Raw genomic sequence first — 19299 nt, forward strand, 5'->3', positions numbered from 1 at the left:
GACCTAACCTCCCTTCATCTAACTTCAAATTTATCGTAAATATGGAAGGACGTGTTGTTTGTGCATCAACCCAACCGTCCTTGACCTAACCTCCATTTATCAAACTTCAAATTTATCATAAATATGGGAGGACCGTGTTATTTGTGCATCAACCCAGCCGTCCTGGGCCTAACCTCCCTTTATCTAACTTCAAATTTATTGTATTTATGGGAAGAAGGTGATGTTTATGCATCAACCCAACCTCCCTGGACCTAACCTCTGATACACGAATCTTGGTTCAACATTGCATCATACTCGTAGCATATTTTTTTTCACATAATTTCAACCATCCTCAACCTAACCTCTATTACCTGGGGGGGGAGGGAGGTTAATGGAAAATATGATAATAATGGGAATTTTCTCTACATCAGTTCAACTTAACCATCCTTAACCTAACCTTAGTTAGAAAGGGATATAACTCACCAAAACTATTTAATTACCATTTACCTTATTTTCCTTATCCTAACCCATAACCAGAGGGTTTAGACCCCCCTTTACCTCGAAATTAGAGTACAGGGTTAAATTAGGGAATGATAGGTTTATGTGCGAAAATATATTCCTACCTTAAATATATAGTATAATTTCAAGGTAAAGGGGGGTCTAAACCCTCTGGTTATGGGTTAGGATAAGGAAAATAAGGTAAATGGTAATTAAATAGTTTTGGTGAGTTATATCCCTTTCTAACTAAGGTTAGGTTAAGGATGGTTAAGTTGAACTGATGTAGAGAAAATTCCCATTATTATCATATTTTCCATTAACCTCCCTCCCCCCCCAGGTAATAGAGGTTAGGTTGAGGATGGTTGAAATTATGTGAAAAAAAATATGCTACGAGTATGATGCAATGTTGAACCAAGATTCGTGTATCAGAGGTTAGGTCCAGGGAGGTTGGGTTGATGCATAAACATCACCTTCTTCCCATAAATACAATAAATTTGAAGTTAGATAAAGGGAGGTTAGGCCCAGGACGGCTGGGTTGATGCACAAATAACACGGTCCTCCCATATTTATGATAAATTTGAAGTTTGATAAATGGAGGTTAGGTCAAGGACGGTTGGGTTGATGCACAAACAACACGTCCTTCCATATTTACGATAAATTTGAAGTTAGATGAAGGGAGGTTAGGTCCAGGACGGTTGGGTTGATGTGTAAAAACAAAACACATACCCAACACTATATCTACAATATTGAACACAGTTCCAAGTTTTAAAGGAGAGGGTCTGTTAGGTCCATATCCAAAACATCACTTTTCTGTGAATATGGTTACAATGTTCAACAAAGATCCCAGCAGGTTAGGCACAGTGCGGATAGGTTCATATCCAAAACTTCAGTTTTTGAAGAAAAATAGGTAAAATATTCAACAAAGCTCCAAGACTCTTGCAGGATAGGCACGGGCATTTAGGTACATATCCAAAAACATCACTTCTCTGAGTATATGTAGTATCAGAGGCTAGGTCCAGGTTCAGATGGAATGGATGAAAATGTGGGTAAAATGGGTTTTTGGCTGTGCTATGATACACAACATTTAGGCATATGTGGTGGAAATTGTCTCAAATTTGATGGCGATAGCTTACATTTTCCCCAACTTTAATCAAATCTGCTAGGTCAGGGATAGGTAAGGCTATGTAGGGTAGGTTGGAATGTGTGAAAACTCGGGTAAAATGGTCTTTGGCTGAGCTATGTAACAAATCATTTTGGGTATATTGGTAGAAATTGTCTTAAATTAGGTTGAATTTAGGTGAGTAAGCATAAATTTCACGAACTCTAATCAAATCTAGCTTGGGATATGCTAGGTCAGGTTAGGTAAGGCTGTGTAAGGTAAGATGGAATAGGTGAAAAACTTGGGTGAAATGAACTTTGACCATGCTAAGATACAAAACATTTGGGTATATTCGGTGGAAATTGGCATAAATTAGGTAAAATTTAGGTGGGAAAGGCATAAATTTTGCCAACTATAATCAAATCTGACTTTGGATATGCCAGGAGAGGATGGGTAGGGTTGTCTAGGGCAGGTTGGAATAGGTGAAAACTCAGCTAAATGAGCTTTGGCCGTGCTATGTTCCAAAACATTTTTGGGTATATTTGGTGGAAATTGTCTTAAATTAGGTCAAATTTATATGGGATAACTTAAATTTCGCCTACTTTAACCAAATCTAGGTTTGGATATGCTAGGATAGGTTAGGTGAGGTTGCGTAGGGTAGGATGGTATAGGAGAAAATGTAGGTAAAAATGGGCTTTGGCAGTGCTGTGATACAGAACATTTGGATATATTTGGTGGGAATTGCCATAAATTAGTTAGAATTTAGGTGGGATAGCTTAAATTTCGCCGACTTTAACCAAATCTGGGATTGGATATGCTAGGATAGGTTAGGTAAGGTTGCGTAGGGTAGGATGGAATAGGAGAAAATGTAGGTAAAAATGGGCTTTGGCAGTGCTGTGATATTAAACATTTGGGTATATTTGGTCAAATTTAGGTGGCATAGCATGAATTTCGTCGACTTTAACCAAATCCAGGTTTGGATATGCTAGGTCAGGTTAGGTGAGGTTGTGTAGGATAGTATGGAATAGGTGAAAATGGGCTTTGGCGATGCTATGATACACAACATTTGGGTATATTTGGTGGAAATTACCTTAAATTTGGTGAAATTTAGGTGGCATAGCATACATTTCGCCAACTTTTACCAAATCCAGGGTTGGATATGCTAGGTCAGGTTTGGTGAGGTCGTGTAGGGAAGGACATATATAATATCTTAGGGTAATGAACTAGTATGTTTATGAAATAGTGTAAATTTTCCTATTTGGGGTTCGTGCTATATGACAGACTCATATAATGTATGGACAGAGGCGACATAGGCTTGTATGTGAGGATATGGGATGCTCATATTTAGTAAGTTTAGCTAGGTAGAATTTAGTCAAATTGCGTAGTATAAGTATATTTTTGATAGATTTAGATGAATTTAAGTTTTAACAGGATGCATTTTGATACGATATAGCAAATTTGTCTAAAATTATCATAGAAAATACTGACTCCACCTAACCCCACCTGCCCTAACATGACTAAGGCTAGAACAAATAAGTCTGTTAGATGGTTTGAATAAATACATAAATATGGTGGTCTGATTGGAGAGAATGTAACAAGGAAGGTATTAATAAGACATAAAAACAGTGGACATATGTTAGATGAATAGTTTAGCACTAATAATGTTGATATCTTAATGGAAAAAGAATGTGTTATATATTGAGCTCATTGGAAGTTATAAGAAACATTTTTATATGTGAAATTCTGACTTTTGGGGAGTTGGTTAAACTCAGCATATTATAATTAATGTCCTAAATATACCCAGAAAAATATCATGCAAATTGTGTATTGTTTGACCCAGTTGGTTGTGTTTGTACATATATAGCACAATTAATATACTTGTGTATTAATTGTGCAGATTATGTATTTTGCATATGTTGTATGATTATTGAAATTATGTATTGATTATATTTCTATAAATTGTGTATTGTTTTGTGCAAGTTGTCTGTATTAATTGTATATGTTTTTGTATGTGTATTTGCGGAAATTGCTTAGTTGTGTATTTAATGAATATGTGCTAGTTATGTATTGTTCATATTTTGGTAAGTTGTGTATTGATTATATTTTTGAGCTAGTTGTGTAAATGTCGCAATTGTATTTGTGTAAATCGTGTATTTATGCTAGTTGTGTATTTTCATATTTGGGGTAGTTATATATTGTACGTATTTGTGCTAGATATGCATTTGTGCAAGTTGTGTGTAATAAATATGAAAGATGTGTAATATTGTATAAGTTGTGTATTAATTGCGCATGTTGTGTAATTGCATATGGACGAATTGTTTATTTTTACCTTTGGGTATTGATTGTCATTGTGCAAGCTGAGTAATTATATAGCAAGTTTTCTTGTATTAATTGTGCAAAGATGTAAAATAATTACACAAACTGTGTAATAATTTTTGTGATAATAGTGCATTTATGCACGTTGTGTTTTTAATTTGTTGGAGTGGAACTGGTGCAACTGTATTTGTGTGTGAAAATTGTGTATTTTGTGTAAGCTCTGTAATTTGATAAAATAGATCTTTATGGTGTAAGTGTATTTTGGTTTATGAGACAATGTGTGGGTATTTTGTGAAAATTACGTTTGTGAAATTGTGTAATTTTAGTTAAAGCGCATTTTTGATTGACTAAATGTATAAGCATTTTGATATATTTGTGCAAAATACCGTACTTTGTGTAAATGTCATACTCTGAGTGTACATGCAATATTGTGTAAATGGTATATTTTTGTTTGCAACTGACATATTTTGTATGAAAATCTCATATTTTTTTATGTGATGGTATATTTTGAGTGTAAATAGTATATTTTATGCATAAATGGCATATTTGGTGTGTAAATGCTGTATTTTCTGTGTGTATGGCATAAATTACATCTGATTAATGGGGAAATGGTGGCAAAAACTAGGCTATTCTCTATGAATGCATTGGTTTTGAAGTATGTGTAGGTATGCATGATTGTATTTGCGAGTGTTGGTTTAGAAACAAGTAAGCTGATTTGCGTACCAAGACTAGGATTTTTTGAGGTGTAGAAATGATTAGTCTATGAATATAGTGGCTAACATCCAGCCGAGTTGCTAGATGGATAAATTGAGGTGCGACATTTGGATATCTATTTGATGGATGTGAGGACAGTTGACTAGCCTATGAACACAGCCACTAATCCGCTGTACTGCCAGATGTGTGGTAACTACTTGTGGATTATAGTAGAATATCTAGATATAGGGTTTTCATAATTGCTGTTGTGTATAAAACTAGAATAAGAGCTATTTATTAAAACTATTATTGTAAACTAATACTTTAAGTGGGATCCCTTGGTTGTTTTAAGCATAGGGTGGACATGAATGAGATTGGGTGGAAATATATAGGTGCTGCCTCGTATGGGCCAATAGGACCTCTGCAGTTACCTTTATTCTTATGTTCAGCTCACCTGCTATGCTGCCAGATGTACGATTCTGCTTAAATTGCAGTATGACATTTGGGCTTCTGTTATACTTTTGAACTTATCACTGAATAATGATTACAGTTGTGGATGACTAAAATGTATATTCTTATACCTCTGATTAGGTTAGGTGGGGATGGATAGTCTAGTCATTTTTGATTAATAACATCAAATACACATGCCAGTAGGACGCCAAAGGTCGCATTGGTTGTCTGGTGACGTCATACATAGTTGACCAGTAAGGTACTGTAATACCTTCACACCTATATGCTAATGACCATCAATACATTGTCCCTATACCTGAGGTCGCTTTTCACGATGTCACTAAACAACAACAATAACTGTTCTGTAGAATGTATTTGTTTGTTATAAATAATATGTTAGGTTAGGTTAGGTTAGGAAGGTTTGATCGGGTTTATGAATAACAGAAAATATAAGTAATGAGCGAAAATACGAGCTATTGTAGCTGAATATTAACTCTGATGAAGCATAGAGTATAGGTGAGGTATTAAGCCTGATTAAGAGTTCACACTTATGTGTGAACCTCCTGGGATCTGCATTTAGCGCGCCTCGCGCCACATTAGGGATGATGACGTCAGAAACGAAGGCTTTATTTCAAAACATGAGAGGCTTGCTTTTCATTGAAGTCACCATGCCTGGCAGGGGACTGTTAGTTTATACAGTAATGTTGGATTAGTACTGAAATCGCATTGAAGTCTCCATGCCTGGCAGGGTACTGTTAGTTTATACAGTAATATTGGATTAGTACTGAAATCGCATTGAAGTCACTACGCCGGGCAGGGGACTGTTTTCATACAAAAGAAAGATAGTAAGTTTTCATTTTTATTTTGCCCTATGCTCAATAAGCAATTTCTGAAGAAAGATTGACAAAGCTTTAAATTACTTTCTCTAGAAAGGCAAAGAAATAGAGGTGACATGATAGAGCTGTGAATGATAGTAAAGGGGAATATTAATGACCCATTATACGTATCAACATGATACAGAACAGGAATGAATTGGATAACTTATATATTTAGGAAAACGACCTGGGTGAATATAGGTAACAGGGGAAGAACTCGAAAAATACACAAATAACTTCTTGCAGTGCTGCTCCCCTTTTGTTTCATGCAATGACCGATGGTTGGAAGTAAATAGGAAATTTAAAATAGTCTAGGGTTGATGGTATTTTACATTAGGTTTCAGGGTTCCTGTTTTTTGCCCTATGCATAATAAACGATCCTTCAAGAAAGATTGTCATAGCTCAAATTAAAGGAGAAAATTTATAACCTATTATACGTATCGACATGAAACAGAATAGGAATGAATTGGATAAGTTTTATATTTAGGAAAAAGACCTGGGTAAATACAGGCAGCAGGGGACGAACTTGAAAATACACACAACACTTCTTGCAGTGCTGCTGCCCTTTGATACATGTAATGGGCGATGGTTGGAAGTAAATATGAAATTAAAAATAGACTAGGGATGATGGTATTTTATATTAGGTTTCAAGGACACTGTTGTATCGCAAAACACACGACTCATAGTCCGGCTTTTTAATCCCCTTGAACGTGCCTGTGCAGGAACGCTGAGAGGCTAGCTGGTGACGTCAACGTCCATTAGCAATGTCTGTGCAGGGTCACTGGGCTAACGAAATTTGGGGATGCCAGGGACAGGCATTTTAATCCTACCCCCAGGCAAAATGAAGACTGGCATGGAGAAAAATGTTTGTAAAACCCATGTGCCAATGCCGTGCATGGAGAAAAAAGTTCGTAAAACCCATGTGCCAATGACGTGCATGGGAAAAAAAAACAAATGACCAGTCACCCTGGTAATGAAAATCACTTATGCCAATGACCGGCAGGGGACTAAACGACACCGGAGTAACGAAAATCACCTATGCCAATGACCGGCAGGGGACTAAACGACACCGGGGTAACGAAAATCACCTACGCCAAGGAAAAAGACCTGTGTAAATACAGGTAACAGGGGACAAACTTGAAAATACACACATAACATCTTGCAGTGCTGAAGTTATGTTCTTCCCTCACATACGCGAGCCCCTTTGATAAATGTAATGGGCGATGGTTGGAAGTAAATATGAAATTAAAAATAGACTAGGGATGATGGTATTTAACATTAGGTTTCAAGGTCACTGTTGTATCGCAAAACACACGACTCATAGACCGGCTTTTTAATCCCCTTGAACATGCCGGTGCAGGAACGATGAGGGGCTAGCTGGTGACGTCATTGACCATTAGCAATGTCTGTGCAGGGTCACTGAGCTGACGAAATTTGGGGATGACTGGAGGCGGCTGTTTAATCCCCTTGAGCGAAAACCCAGGGGCCATAGACCGTGCTTGGGAAAATATTCGAGAAAACACAGGGGCCGTAGACCGTGCGTGGGAAAATATTCGAGAAAACACAGGGGCCGTAGACCGTGCGTGGGAAAATATTCGAGAAAACACAGGGGCCGTAGACCGTGCGTGGGAAAATATTCGAGAAAACACAGGGGCCGTAGACCGTGCGTGGGAAAATATTCGAGAAAACACAGGGGCCGTAGACCGTGCGTGGGAAAATATTCGAGAAAACACAGGGGCCGTAGACCGTGCGTGGGAAAATATTCGAGAAAACACAGGGGCCGTAGACCGTGCGTGGGAAAATATTCGAGAAAACACAGGGGCCGTAGACCGTGCGTGGGAAAATATTCGAGAAAACACAGGGGCCGTAGACCGTGCGTGGGAAAATATTCGAGAAAACACAGGGGCCGTAGACCGTGCGTGGGAAAATATTCGAGAAAACACAGGGGCCGTAGACCGTGCGTGGGAAAATATTCGAGAAAACACAGGGGCCGTAGACCGTGCGTGGGAAGAAGCAAAACGCACGGGCATAGGCCCAGAGAAAACACAGGGGCCTATGCCCGTGCGGGGGAAAAAGCAAAACGCACGGGCATAGGCCCGGTTTCCACTACTAATGCTACACTGTACCCCCACCCACACACCACAACGCTACACTGTACCCCCCACCCACACACCACAATGCTACACTGTACCCCCACCCACACACCACAACGCTACACTGTACCCCCCACACACACCACAATGCTACACTGTACCCCCACCCACACACCACAACGCTACACTGTACCCCCTCACCACAACCCTACACTGTAACCCCCCCTCCCCGTGTAATGGGTACGGAGTAATGTGTGTACCTTGTCCACTACCCTGCCCGTAGATCTCTTAACTCAAAGCCCCCAGAGCCTTACTCTTCCAGCCCTCGTCCATGCCTCGTGATCTTGGACAATTGACCGCCTTAGATACCACAAACACGCGACGCTGAACTTAGACCTTTCTAGCAAACTCGAGGAACTTTACTTGCTGCCACCACCAAACCGAAAAAAGGATTTAAAAGATTAATTAATCGTCGTTTGGAGCAATTAATTAACCATCAATTCCTTGGGGCTTAATCCTCAATTATTTGGAAAAGGGGGGGGGGATGAATTTACGTTAAGTGTGGGAATTAACTTGAAAACAACGGGGGGGGTGGGGGGATATATCAGATATTAAAAACAGATTAGGCTTGCTTGCCATATGTGTACCAGCTTAGTCCAAGCAACCCGACGCGGGGGGGGGGGGGGGGCACGGCAAAGACAATCACACATAAATTGGACCAACTCAAAATACCAATATATTTAAACAAAGTTTATTAAAACAAAGCTCATCAAAATGGTAATAAAAAACACTCCCTAATTTGAAATATATTCTAAGAGGCACGGATGGAGAATCAATTGTGCCAAACCCTTAAAAATGGCGTCTGTTTAAGAGCCCTGATGAAGGTGTGGTGAACCCCGTGTATCCGCGGGCCGTTTAAATCTTGCGCGGTACTCCCAAACATCATATGATGCGGAGCGCAAGTTACTGCAGGTCACTCAACGCATCATATGATGTCTTGCGCAACTAAAGGGTTAAGCCACTTTTCCGAATATTCTAAGTCCAGCTGATGTTGTGCTGGCTGCTTGGGGGTTGAGATGGTGACCCCAGGTCGGTCCACGCCGCGGCCACACTGGCCTGACCTCTGCCTGACCTCTGCCTGACCTCTGCCTGTCCTCTGCCTGTCCTCTGCCTGTCCTCTGCCTGTCCTCTGCCTGTCCTCAGACTGTCCTCAGACTGTCCTCAGACTGTCCTCAGACTGTCCTCAGACTGTCCTCAGACTGTCCTCAGACTGTCCTCAGACTGTCCTCAGACTGTCCTCAGACTGTCCTCAGACTGTCCTCAGACTGTCCTCAGACTGTCCTCAGACTGTCCTCAGACTGGGGAGAGGCAATACCACTCCGCCAGGCTATTAAAATACCAAGCAGGGTTTAAATTGAACAAACTAATCTTTATGTCCTGGCCAACCCAGATGGTTGAATTCTTATTCAACTATCTGGGTTGAACTCTTTGAATTCTTATTCTGATGGTAATTCTGTTAGCCATCTTGGAAAAAGCTATATCCAATTACAATATTGACTAGTGATCCGAATTTGTACATTATGAATTAATATTATGAAAGGTTGTGGTACGCCTGACCCTTGACCCCCGGTAGGTTCCGAGACGTCGCCTCACGAACTAGTACTCTCTAACTGACGTCGTTGTCTCTGTGACGGTATACGAACCCTGATCTTTACTCTGCAATCATGTTAACCTACCCAAAAACTCTCAACCAGATTGGTTATTACTGTAATTATTGATTAATTCATTACTTGTTGAATTAATACCAGAGAGAAAGCCATTTTGTAATTCTAAATGTGCTAATCCCCTAATCCCAAGGGGGATGACCTTCCACAGTTTCTCAGGTAAAGAGTACCCTGTGACTAAGTTTTGTGAGACCACGTGGTCTCAAGTTCAAGTTCAAATTAAAGTTCAAGTATGTTTATTGAGACAAGAAAGAAATACATCTCAAAGGGATAGAGTAGCTTAGGCTATTTCTACCCCCCCCCCTGCCCAAGCGTGGTTTCATTTAATGCCAATGATCCGAGATCTATAATTTCCAAGACAACAAGCTTAGTTTGTTACACCTCGCCCAACACACCACAACGCTACACCAACTGGTACACAGACAACGGTGAACCAGGGTGATACCCTCACCGTCCTGGTACACAGACAACGGTGAACCAGGGTGATACCCTCACCGTCCTGGTACACAGACAACGGTGAACCAGGGTGGTACCCTCACCGTCCTGGTACACAGACAACGGTGAACCAGGGTGATACCCTCACCGTCCTGGTACACAGACAACGGTGAACCAGGGTGGTACCCTCACCGTCCTGGTACACAGACAACGGTGAACCAGGGTGGTACCCTCACCGTCCTGGTATATTGTTTAGGTTTCATTACTCACCTCTTGTGCTTTGCTTTCTGACTCTTTATTAACCAAGTTATTCTATAAAAAATCTTGTTTTCATTGGTTAGTGTCGTATTGTTTTATGATCCTGTTGATTAACCTATTTATTCATATTACTGTTTATTTCCCGGTGTCAAGATGCATATGAAATTCATACATAAATGTATTATTTAACGTGAAGATGTGAATTGTTGATGTGGTGCCGTGTTTCAGAGTGGCTCCCGCAACACTCGTGGTCTCCAGGCTCCCGCAACACTCGTGGTCTCCAGGCTCCCGCAACACTCGTGGTCTCCAGGCTCCCGCAACACTCGTGGTCTCCAGGCTCCCGCAACACTCGTGGTCTCCAGGCTCCCGCAACACTCGTGGTCTCCAGTTACCCCTAAGTACTTCTGGGAGGCTGCTAGCAGCTTTAGTCGTTCCTAGCTTCTCTAAGCAAGTACTAGTAGCCGCTCGCAGAGTGAACTCCTGAGATATCTCCTGGGCTGGGCACTAGTGGCTAGCTGCCAGCAAGTACCAGTAGAAGCTCTCAGCAACGGACGACCGCTGAGGACACCAGCACCACCTGCTGCTGGGACCCACAAGAGGTAGGTCAGCTGGGACACGGGCTGAGGAGTGTATACACCACCAACCAGTCCAGCCTCCGAATAGACAGTACGTTTTAATACTGAATGTAATAAGTACAATCCTGACTATCGGCATAGTACATAAATACACTTAATCGCCAGCATCGCACCAAAATATTGTGAATATTAGAGTTTACCTGAAAAGTTGTATAGAAAACCAGGACTTAACCTAACCTTTGGGAGTGCGTGAGGACAAGCATGTAAATAGGATTTATTGCTTCTTAATTACAATTAATACTTAAACGAACAAATCCACAAGGGCCGTGACGAGGATTCGAACCTGCGTCCGGGAGCATCCCAGACACTGCCTTAATCGACTGAGGTAAGACAGGGTTAAAAAGAGTTGAAAGCGAAGTTCTACTGAACTTACTGGATCCCGCAGCCTCTCCGAGGCACAAACCAGGGTTACGTTAGTGTCATTTCTGTGTAATGATGTAAATTATGTACCTCTCCCGCCTGTGCGCTAGACCATACATATTTAGGCCTTTTAGGTCCCAGTAATTTAGATGGTTTACTGGGTGGATTCTGGCAGTGAAGGATCTCTGCGCACTCTCCAGGACAACAATTTCTCCAGCTTTGAAAGGGGCTGTCAGTGTGCAACTGTAATAGACTAGAGAACGCTAGCGTCTTGAAAAGTACGGTACGGCACCTTTTGTTTGGGAGGACCTTACTACCCAGCCTCTTGTCCTCAGCGACAGGTGTTGACTTGACAGTTGAGAGCCAGTCTGGGCCGGCACCACCAACTCTCCTCAAATGTTCCTGAAATTGTTTATTTTCATGTGAACGATGAGGTCTCCCTTCCCTTCCCTCCCTCCGCAGACTGTGCCATTTCCTTGTACTGTAGTCACGTTGTGCTTCCGCCTTTCTAATCTGCGTTTTCAGCCCAAACTCTCGAGTTGACAAAAAAATTCTGTACAAAATTACCCGAACATGACCTAACAGAGGAGAGAGGGAAAGGGGGGAGGGGGGAGGATGTAGAAACTGCAAGCAGTGCAAAATAAGGCGCTAAGGAGAGCAGCAAAACACCGTCCACCATATGATCAGACAATCCAGGAGCTCCATGAACTCCTGAACATACAGCCACTAAACATCAGACTGCAGCACCAAGCCATCAGGGTGTGGATCACCATCGAAATGTTGTAGGACCCAATGTTTGAAAGATTACTCAAAGATGAGACGCCCCGCTCCCACAGCTGGTGGCCCAAGATGAGACGCCCCGCTCCCACAGCTGGTGGCCCAAGATGAGACGCCCCGCTCCCACAGCTGGTGGCCCAAGATGAGACGCCCCGCTCCCACAGCTGGTGGCCCAAGATGAGACGCCCCGCTCCCACAGGTGGTGGCCCAAGATGAGACGCCCCGCTCCCACAGGTGGTGGCCCAAGATGAGACGCCCCGCTCCCACAGCTGGTGGCCCAAGATGAGACGCCCCGCTCCCACAGCTGGTGGCCCAAGATGAGACGCCCCGCTCCCACAGCTGGTGGCCCAAGATGAGACGCCCCGCTCCCACAGCTGGTGGCCCAAGATGAGACGCCCCGCTCCCACAGCTGGTGGCCCAAGATGAGACGCCCCGCTCCCACAGCTGGTGGCCCAAGATGAGACGCCCCGCTCCCACAGCTGGTGGCCCAAGATGAGACGCCCCGCTCCCACAGCTGGTGGCCCAAGATGAGACGCCCCGCTCCCACAGCTGGTGGCCCAAGATGAGACGCCCCGCTCCCACAGCTGGTGGCCCAAGATGAGACGCCCCGCTCCCACAGCTGGTGGCCCAAGATGAGACGCCCCGCTCCCACAGCTGGTGGCCCAAGATGAGACGCCCCGCTCCCACAGCTGGTGGCCCAAGATGAGACGCCCCGCTCCCACAGCTGGTGGCCCAAGATGAGACGCCCCGCTCCCACAGCTGGTGGCCCAAGATGAGACGCCCCGCTCCCACAGCTGGTGGCCCAAGATGAGACGCCCCGCTCCCACAGCTGGTGGCCCAAGGGCCTCGATTAACTAGATGAAAACCCCGCCCCACAGTACATAATTCCCAGATGATATACTGACCAGATATCCTTCCCCCATAATTGAAAAATAGAGTATGTATATGTGTATAGTTGTGTGTATGCATATGGGTATATATGTACGTATGTGTGTATGTATATGTATATATATATATATATATATATAATATAATATGTATATGTATGTATGTATATATGTGTATGTATGAGCAACTCGATAAATAATATGTATGAACAACTCGATAAATAATAATAAAATAAAGAGCCTTAAACAGAACAACATGTGTGGAAACATCGGGGTGTGTATATATGAATGCTACACAGTATTCATCTATAGACATCCACATATGGTGAAACACATGTGAAGAACCTCTCACACACTCACAGCTCCCTGACAAGAGGGAGCCAGCTTAGCTTAGCTGCCAACACCCACACATCGTGTCAGCAAGGCGGACAGCCCGCCTGCTTTCATACCTCTCACTGTACTTCCCACTTCTATACTTCCCTTCACCTATGTCTCTCCTTCCTCTTTACTCCCCCCCCCCAAAAAAAAGGGGGGGGAGAGAGAGAGAGGGAGGGAGAGGGAGGGAGGGAGGGGGGAGAGAGAGAGAGAGAGAGAGAGAGAGAGAGAGAGAGAGAGAGAGAGAGAGAGGAGAGGGGGAGAGAGGGGGAGAGGGGGGGGGGGGAGAGAGAGAGAGGGAGAGAGGGAGAGAGGGGGGGGGGGGTGACAAAGTTACCTGGTGCTTCACTAAAAGGTCTGGGGGTTTCCCAGGAATTTGTCTCGTCGTTAATTATTTTCCTGTTTGTTCCATTCCACCAACTTCCAGCTTACACCTGTCCCATCCTTGCACCTCTCCGTCTGTCTGTCTGTCTGTGTCTTTCTGTCTCTCTTCCCCCCCTCCCTCTTCCCCCTTCTCCCCCATCTCTCTCTTGTTTTCTTTCTCTCAATCTCTCTCTCTCTCCCCCCTCCCTCCCTTCCCCCTTCCCTTCCTTCCCCCCCCCTTCCCTTCCTTCCCCCCCTTCCCTTCCTTCCCCCCCTTCCCCCCCTTCCCTTCCTTCCCCCCTTCCCTTCCTTCCCCCCCCCTTCCCTTCCTTCCCTTCCTTCCCCCCCTTCCCTTCCTTCCTTCCCCCCCTTCCCTTCCTTCCCCCCTTCCCTTCCTTCCCCCCCCCTTCCCTTCCTTCCCTTCCTTCCCCCCCTTCCCTTCCTTCCTTCCCCCCCCTTCCCTTCCTTCCCCCCCCCCTTCCCTTCCTTCCCCCCCCCCCTTCCCTTCCTTCCCCACCCTTCCCTTCCTCCCCCCCCTTCCCTTCCTCCCCCCCTTCCCTTCCTCCCCCCCTTCCCTTCCTCCCCCCCTCCCTCAGGCAGGGTGTGGAGGGGGAGAGTCAACATGTGCCCGCCTGGCAGACGCGCCTTAGTCAAGTTTTTACCCGTCCTAAATCCTGAATTTCCAGTTATTTCTAATTTCCCGTGAAAAACTTAGTTTTATATCCCGGTGGGAAATCCATCGGGTTTCTTCGTCACGCGTGTGTGGGTGCTTGGTTGGTCGGGGGTGTGTGTGGGGGTGCTTGGTTGGTCGGGGGTGTTGTAACACGGGTTTGGTTCCCTCTCTTTACTTCCTTCTTTCTACTCCCTCTACCCGTATTCTTACTTTTATTTCTAAACCAAGGGACTCCAAACCTTTTACCAAAGCCAACTCCACGCCACGTGGTCCTAAGACGATTGACCGACTTAGGATTCTACACCCAGTATGACGTGACCTAAGCTCTGAACAAAACCCTAGAGTCACCTCTGCTGCCACCACCAGACCAGTAATACAAGAGCAATGATCGAGGTCTGGATCGATCACGCTAATTAATCAACCTAGGGGCTTGATCCCCACTATAAACGATGACCTTGAGTGTGGAATAAATTACACGGTAATGATAATTCCGATTCGATGTTAGAATCGGCGCCCAATGCAACTCTGCCTCGTGTGGACCACGTGACCAGGACAAGTATACACATAAAACACATGGAAACAATAAAATGCAAATTAATAACAAATTTAATTTATTAAAAGAAAACTAAAACAAAATCTAAATATGTTCACTCCCTATCACTTTAACACTCCCTACTTGACCTGAGTGGCAAATGAGAAGACTATTTCTATAATTACTCGTTTCGTATTGTACTTTGGATGGTGTTTTAGTTTTCAACATATTCAGTGCACTACATTGTGCAGTGACGGCTGGCGTCTCAGCTGACTCATGGTGAAAGATTTCTGTGTCCTCCACCATGGTTCCCTGAGATACCCTATCACCTGCCCTGAAGCGAAAAGTCTTATGTGAAAGATTGACAACTGGAATGAGTGCACCTTTATCGAGCACTACAACTAAGTGATGAGGAATTAATAAACTATCACATCTCCCAGCCACCTGAAGGGTGGTACCTGGTTGTATGTGACGTCCCACGGCTACCTTAATAAATTTAACAGAATGTGGTGGGCAACTCTGTTTGGTCAATGCATGCAAGGCGCATGACCTCTTAACTGTGTCTGGAAGAGACTTAAAAATCAATTTTGGATAGTGCGCATTATATTTCAGCTTCCTCTTAATTGAAGCTACAACTGGGGGATGGTCGATCATCTCCACTGGGTAGGAAGTCTGTCCCAACTGCAACCTGCAGTTCCTAGCCCCTTTTTGAGCAGACAAGGAATAATCAAATCGCGACAGAAAATCAGTTCCCATTAAGATGTGACCAGGAAAATCAAGGTTCTCTACGATCGTACATGTGTGAGGCTGCAATTCCCCATCAATCTCAAAATTAACTGTACCTTGACCTACGATCTCAATCTTTTCCCCATTGACCGCTGTTAATGTCTTTGCGCAACGTTGAAGACGTACATACTTAAAATTGCTGAAGGCTGACTTTTTAATTACCGTTGCCTGGCTTCCTGTATCAACAAAAGCTGTCAATCTCACACCTTCCACTTTCACCTCAAACGTAGGCCTACCATCACTAGGAGCCTGCTTTCATGCTTTCGTAGGAGTGACTTCGCAATCCCTCTGTATATGCCCGCGCTTCCAGCAGGAGTAACACCTCCGCGGATCTCTGTTGTTACCCCGCGCAGGGTGGCTCGAACTTGCAGCTGAGGGCTGCCTCCTGCCTGATGAACCCGCGCCACAGTGACTCGGCTTGGCTCCCTCGCCTTTACTTACCGCCTCTACGTATGGCGACAACTGAGTGCCCGATGTCCCTGCGCGCGTCTGCCTGTCTAGGGCTGTGGCGGCCTGTTGGACTAGGTCATTATAACTCACCCCCGCTCTCCCCGCAAGGAACAATGGCCCCATATCGGAAGGTAACGTTTTGCAGAACAACTCTTTAGGGAATTGCTCTGCCTGACTCGAATCGAACCCCAGTTCCTTAGTGAGGTCGTCAACCCTTCTCTTTAATATTGACCCGAAATCCTTGACAGTGCTTCGGTCATCCCTCTTAAGTGACTCGAGATAAAAGTAAGCCTCATCCTCTGAAACCTTGTCTTTGAATCTGTACCTAATCGCTTGGACAAACTGAGACCAAGATGTCAGGTGCTGAAACTCTGTAAATCCCGCCAGTGGACCGGCTACGTGCACGCAAGCCCCCATAGCGAGAGCAATTTTCGATCTATCCCCCGGGACAGCTTCCAGCATCGAACCAATTTCACAAAGCCAGTCTTCCACCTGGCGGTTGCGTTCCACCTTAATAAGCGACAACTCCCTACCTCTGAGTGTCGGCAGAGTCAACTTGGGAATCAGACTCACAAGTCCCTCTGTATGTGACGCGGAGCTACTGGCAGTGGGTGGGTCCCGTGGTTGGGGACTGGGTTGAGGTTGGGGTTTGGCCTGAGGTATGGTGTGGGTGGCCTCGGGTTGGGGTGTGGATTGAGGTTGGGGTTGAGGCTGAGGTATGGTGTGGGTGGCCTCGGGTTGGGGTGTGGATTGAGGTTGGGGTTGAGGCTGAGGTATGGTGTGGGTGGCCTCGGGTTGGGGTGTGGATTGAGGTTGGGGTGGGTATGGGGTGGCCTGGGGTTGGAATGGGTATGGGGTGGCCTGGGGTTGGAATGGATATGGGTATGGGTATGGGGTGGCCTGGGGTTGGAATGGGTATGGGGTGGCCTGGGGTTGGAATGGGTATGGGTATGGGTATGGGGTGGCCTGGGGTTGGAATGGGTATGGAGTGGCCTGGGGTTGGGGGAAGGGTTGGTATGGGAACTGAGGATGGGGTTGGTATGGGAATTGAGGATGGGGTAGGGGTTGTTGTAGTGACGGATGAGGTGTACCTAGGTGTTGTGGGTGCTGTGGTATTGGTGTTATGTTGGGTAGTTCCTGCTGTTGGTGCGGTTGTTCATGTTCCCGTTGAACGGGTTGCTGTTCTCTACCGAGCGAAGTGGGGCGTCCTGCCATACTAACTGAGGCCCCCTGTCTGCCCTGCTGGCATGGCGTCGATGTTCTTTGTGGGGGAACCCAAGACGGCTCTCCCCCCTCATGGGACGACTCCTCGCAAGACTCCCCACTCATGTCAATAATAGTATCGCTACTGGGATGGAAAGATACCCTCGACTGCCCAGTCCCATGCAGAACCCGTGAACTCGTCGCTTCAGTCCCACTGACCCCACCTGTGGTGCCAGTTGAGCTACCTGAGCGATCCCCAGTGGTGTCGGAAGAGGTTCTATCCTCTACACTCCCATTCCCACTGGTCCCTACTGACTGGTCATTATCTGGGTTAAACATTTTCTGTGATTCCTGGTGTGCCACGTCTCTTCTAAACTACCCTTTAGTACACCCTCGACCCGAACTCACTACAACCGTGATCTTACACAAATAATAATAAAAAAAATCTCAACTCTTTTCCAAGAAACAACTACTAGATTCCCAAAATAGGAAATACAACGATTTATCGAGAGAATCGCTGAAGTGAATCCAATGAATGAGTGTCTGCCCCGCACTCGTGTCTGCCCGTGAAATATCCCGCAGTTCTATCGCTGAAACCTAAGTCCTTTACGTTAAAAAAAATTAAAGAATCTAATTTATATAAAACAATTTAAATGATAACGCAACTAACGCACAGCACTCGTGATGGATTAATAAAGAATATTTACTGTACTTGAATACTAAACGCGCTTGAAGTGAGCAGCGTGGCCCCTGATGACTGATGGAGCGGGACCAGCTGCGCTGAAAAAAAACTAAGTCCCGCGCTTTTTCGCTTAAACGCTGAAAAATCAAAATCTTTGTTCTGAAGGACAATAACTAGTTTTACGTTAATAAACCGCTCTAGCGATTAATATAGACACCCAGGACCTATATATACTTACTAAAAATTGAATTTTTATCAAAAAAACTACGTTTTTACTCAATTGCTGGACTGCCAATTTTCCTGACTCCGAGGGAAAAATATTCTATCACCCCAAATATCACAAAACTCCTTTAATTCACAAAAATTTGGTTTTCTCGTTTCCAGATATAAATACGTTATTATTTAATACTGACGTTGTATACAGAACAATACTGACACATCGGGCGGTTTCAACACTCACTAATTCGATTTTTCGTTAAAATCCGAGATTTTCACCTCAAATGGACTCTGACAAAATTACGACACGATTTTCTCGAAAAAATAACTAAATTCGGCAAAAATGTAATTATCACTGTTTAATGCTTACGGACAGAATTACGTCCCTTGCGCGCACTAGAGAGTAATACTGACCCCAGAATATACACGAAACATGAAAATCAATTTCCGCCAAAAAGTCAGATTCTAGCCCAAGCTGGACTTAGAAAATTTTCCACCTACGTTTCTACTGAAAACAGAATTCTAAGTCTACAAACACAATTCTACCGTCTTACTGGTAAAAACTAGAAACTATCACTCGCATCGACTGGGGAATCCTAATGGCGCCCAGAACATACACGTGACCCACGAATACAAATTAATTACAGTTAACGACTTTCCGACATTGACTTAGCCGAAAACTTATCCCAAAATACTTAGAAATATTCCATGGACAAATAACATTTACACGCAACTTACTATCCCTTAAACTCCTTCACTTATCTATCGTGACCGACACATAGCCCTAAGTCCAGAGGATTAACAACACTCTAGTAACAACGCCTCTGACTTAGACTAATACAACAGGGAATAACAAACTTAATGTACGCACTTAGCCTAATATGCAAGAAAATGCTAAACACTTTGATAAAAAAAATTTTTTTAACCGGGGATTGAATTT

At 44.4% G+C, this 19299-nt stretch overlaps 2 protein-coding genes across 4 annotated transcripts in view; both read left to right on the plus strand.

Moving 5' to 3' along the window:
• The window catches only part of Oatp26F (Organic anion transporting polypeptide 26F), a 152677-nt gene that overhangs the window by 64578 nt on the left and 68800 nt on the right, over positions 1-19299 (plus strand). For 2 of the 3 annotated variants that reach the window (XM_045751636.2, XM_045751637.2), the window contains exon 2: positions 10649-11019. The exons of the other annotated variant lie outside the window; for it this stretch is intronic. The gene's annotated coding sequence lies outside the window, so the exon portion shown is untranslated. The remainder of the gene's footprint in view (positions 1-10648; positions 11020-19299) is intronic. 3 annotated transcript variants of the gene reach the window in all.
• Positions 6955-10818, plus strand: LOC138367668 (autotransporter adhesin BtaF-like). Its single transcript, XM_069329626.1, has 3 exons — positions 6955-7021; positions 7394-7909; positions 10649-10818. Exons 1-3 carry the CDS (start codon positions 6955-6957, stop codon positions 10816-10818), a joined length of 753 nt encoding a protein of 250 aa, XP_069185727.1.

Source organism: Procambarus clarkii, chromosome 23 (genome assembly GCF_040958095.1).
Source record: "Procambarus clarkii isolate CNS0578487 chromosome 23, FALCON_Pclarkii_2.0, whole genome shotgun sequence".
NCBI classification, from domain to species: Eukaryota; Metazoa; Arthropoda; class Malacostraca; order Decapoda; family Cambaridae; genus Procambarus; species Procambarus clarkii.

Coding starts and splice junctions, on each gene's coding strand:
- LOC138367668 (XM_069329626.1), top strand. CDS start 6,955: ATGACCGGCAGGGGACTAAACGACACCGGGGTAACGAAAATCACCTAC. Junction 7,022..7,393: donor CGCCAAGGAAAAAGACCTGT/GTAAATACAGGT, acceptor GCGAAAACCCAG/GGGCCATAGACCGTGCTTGG. Junction 7,910..10,648: donor AAACACAGGGGCCGTAGACC/GTGCGTGGGAAG, acceptor GCCGTGTTTCAG/AGTGGCTCCCGCAACACTCG.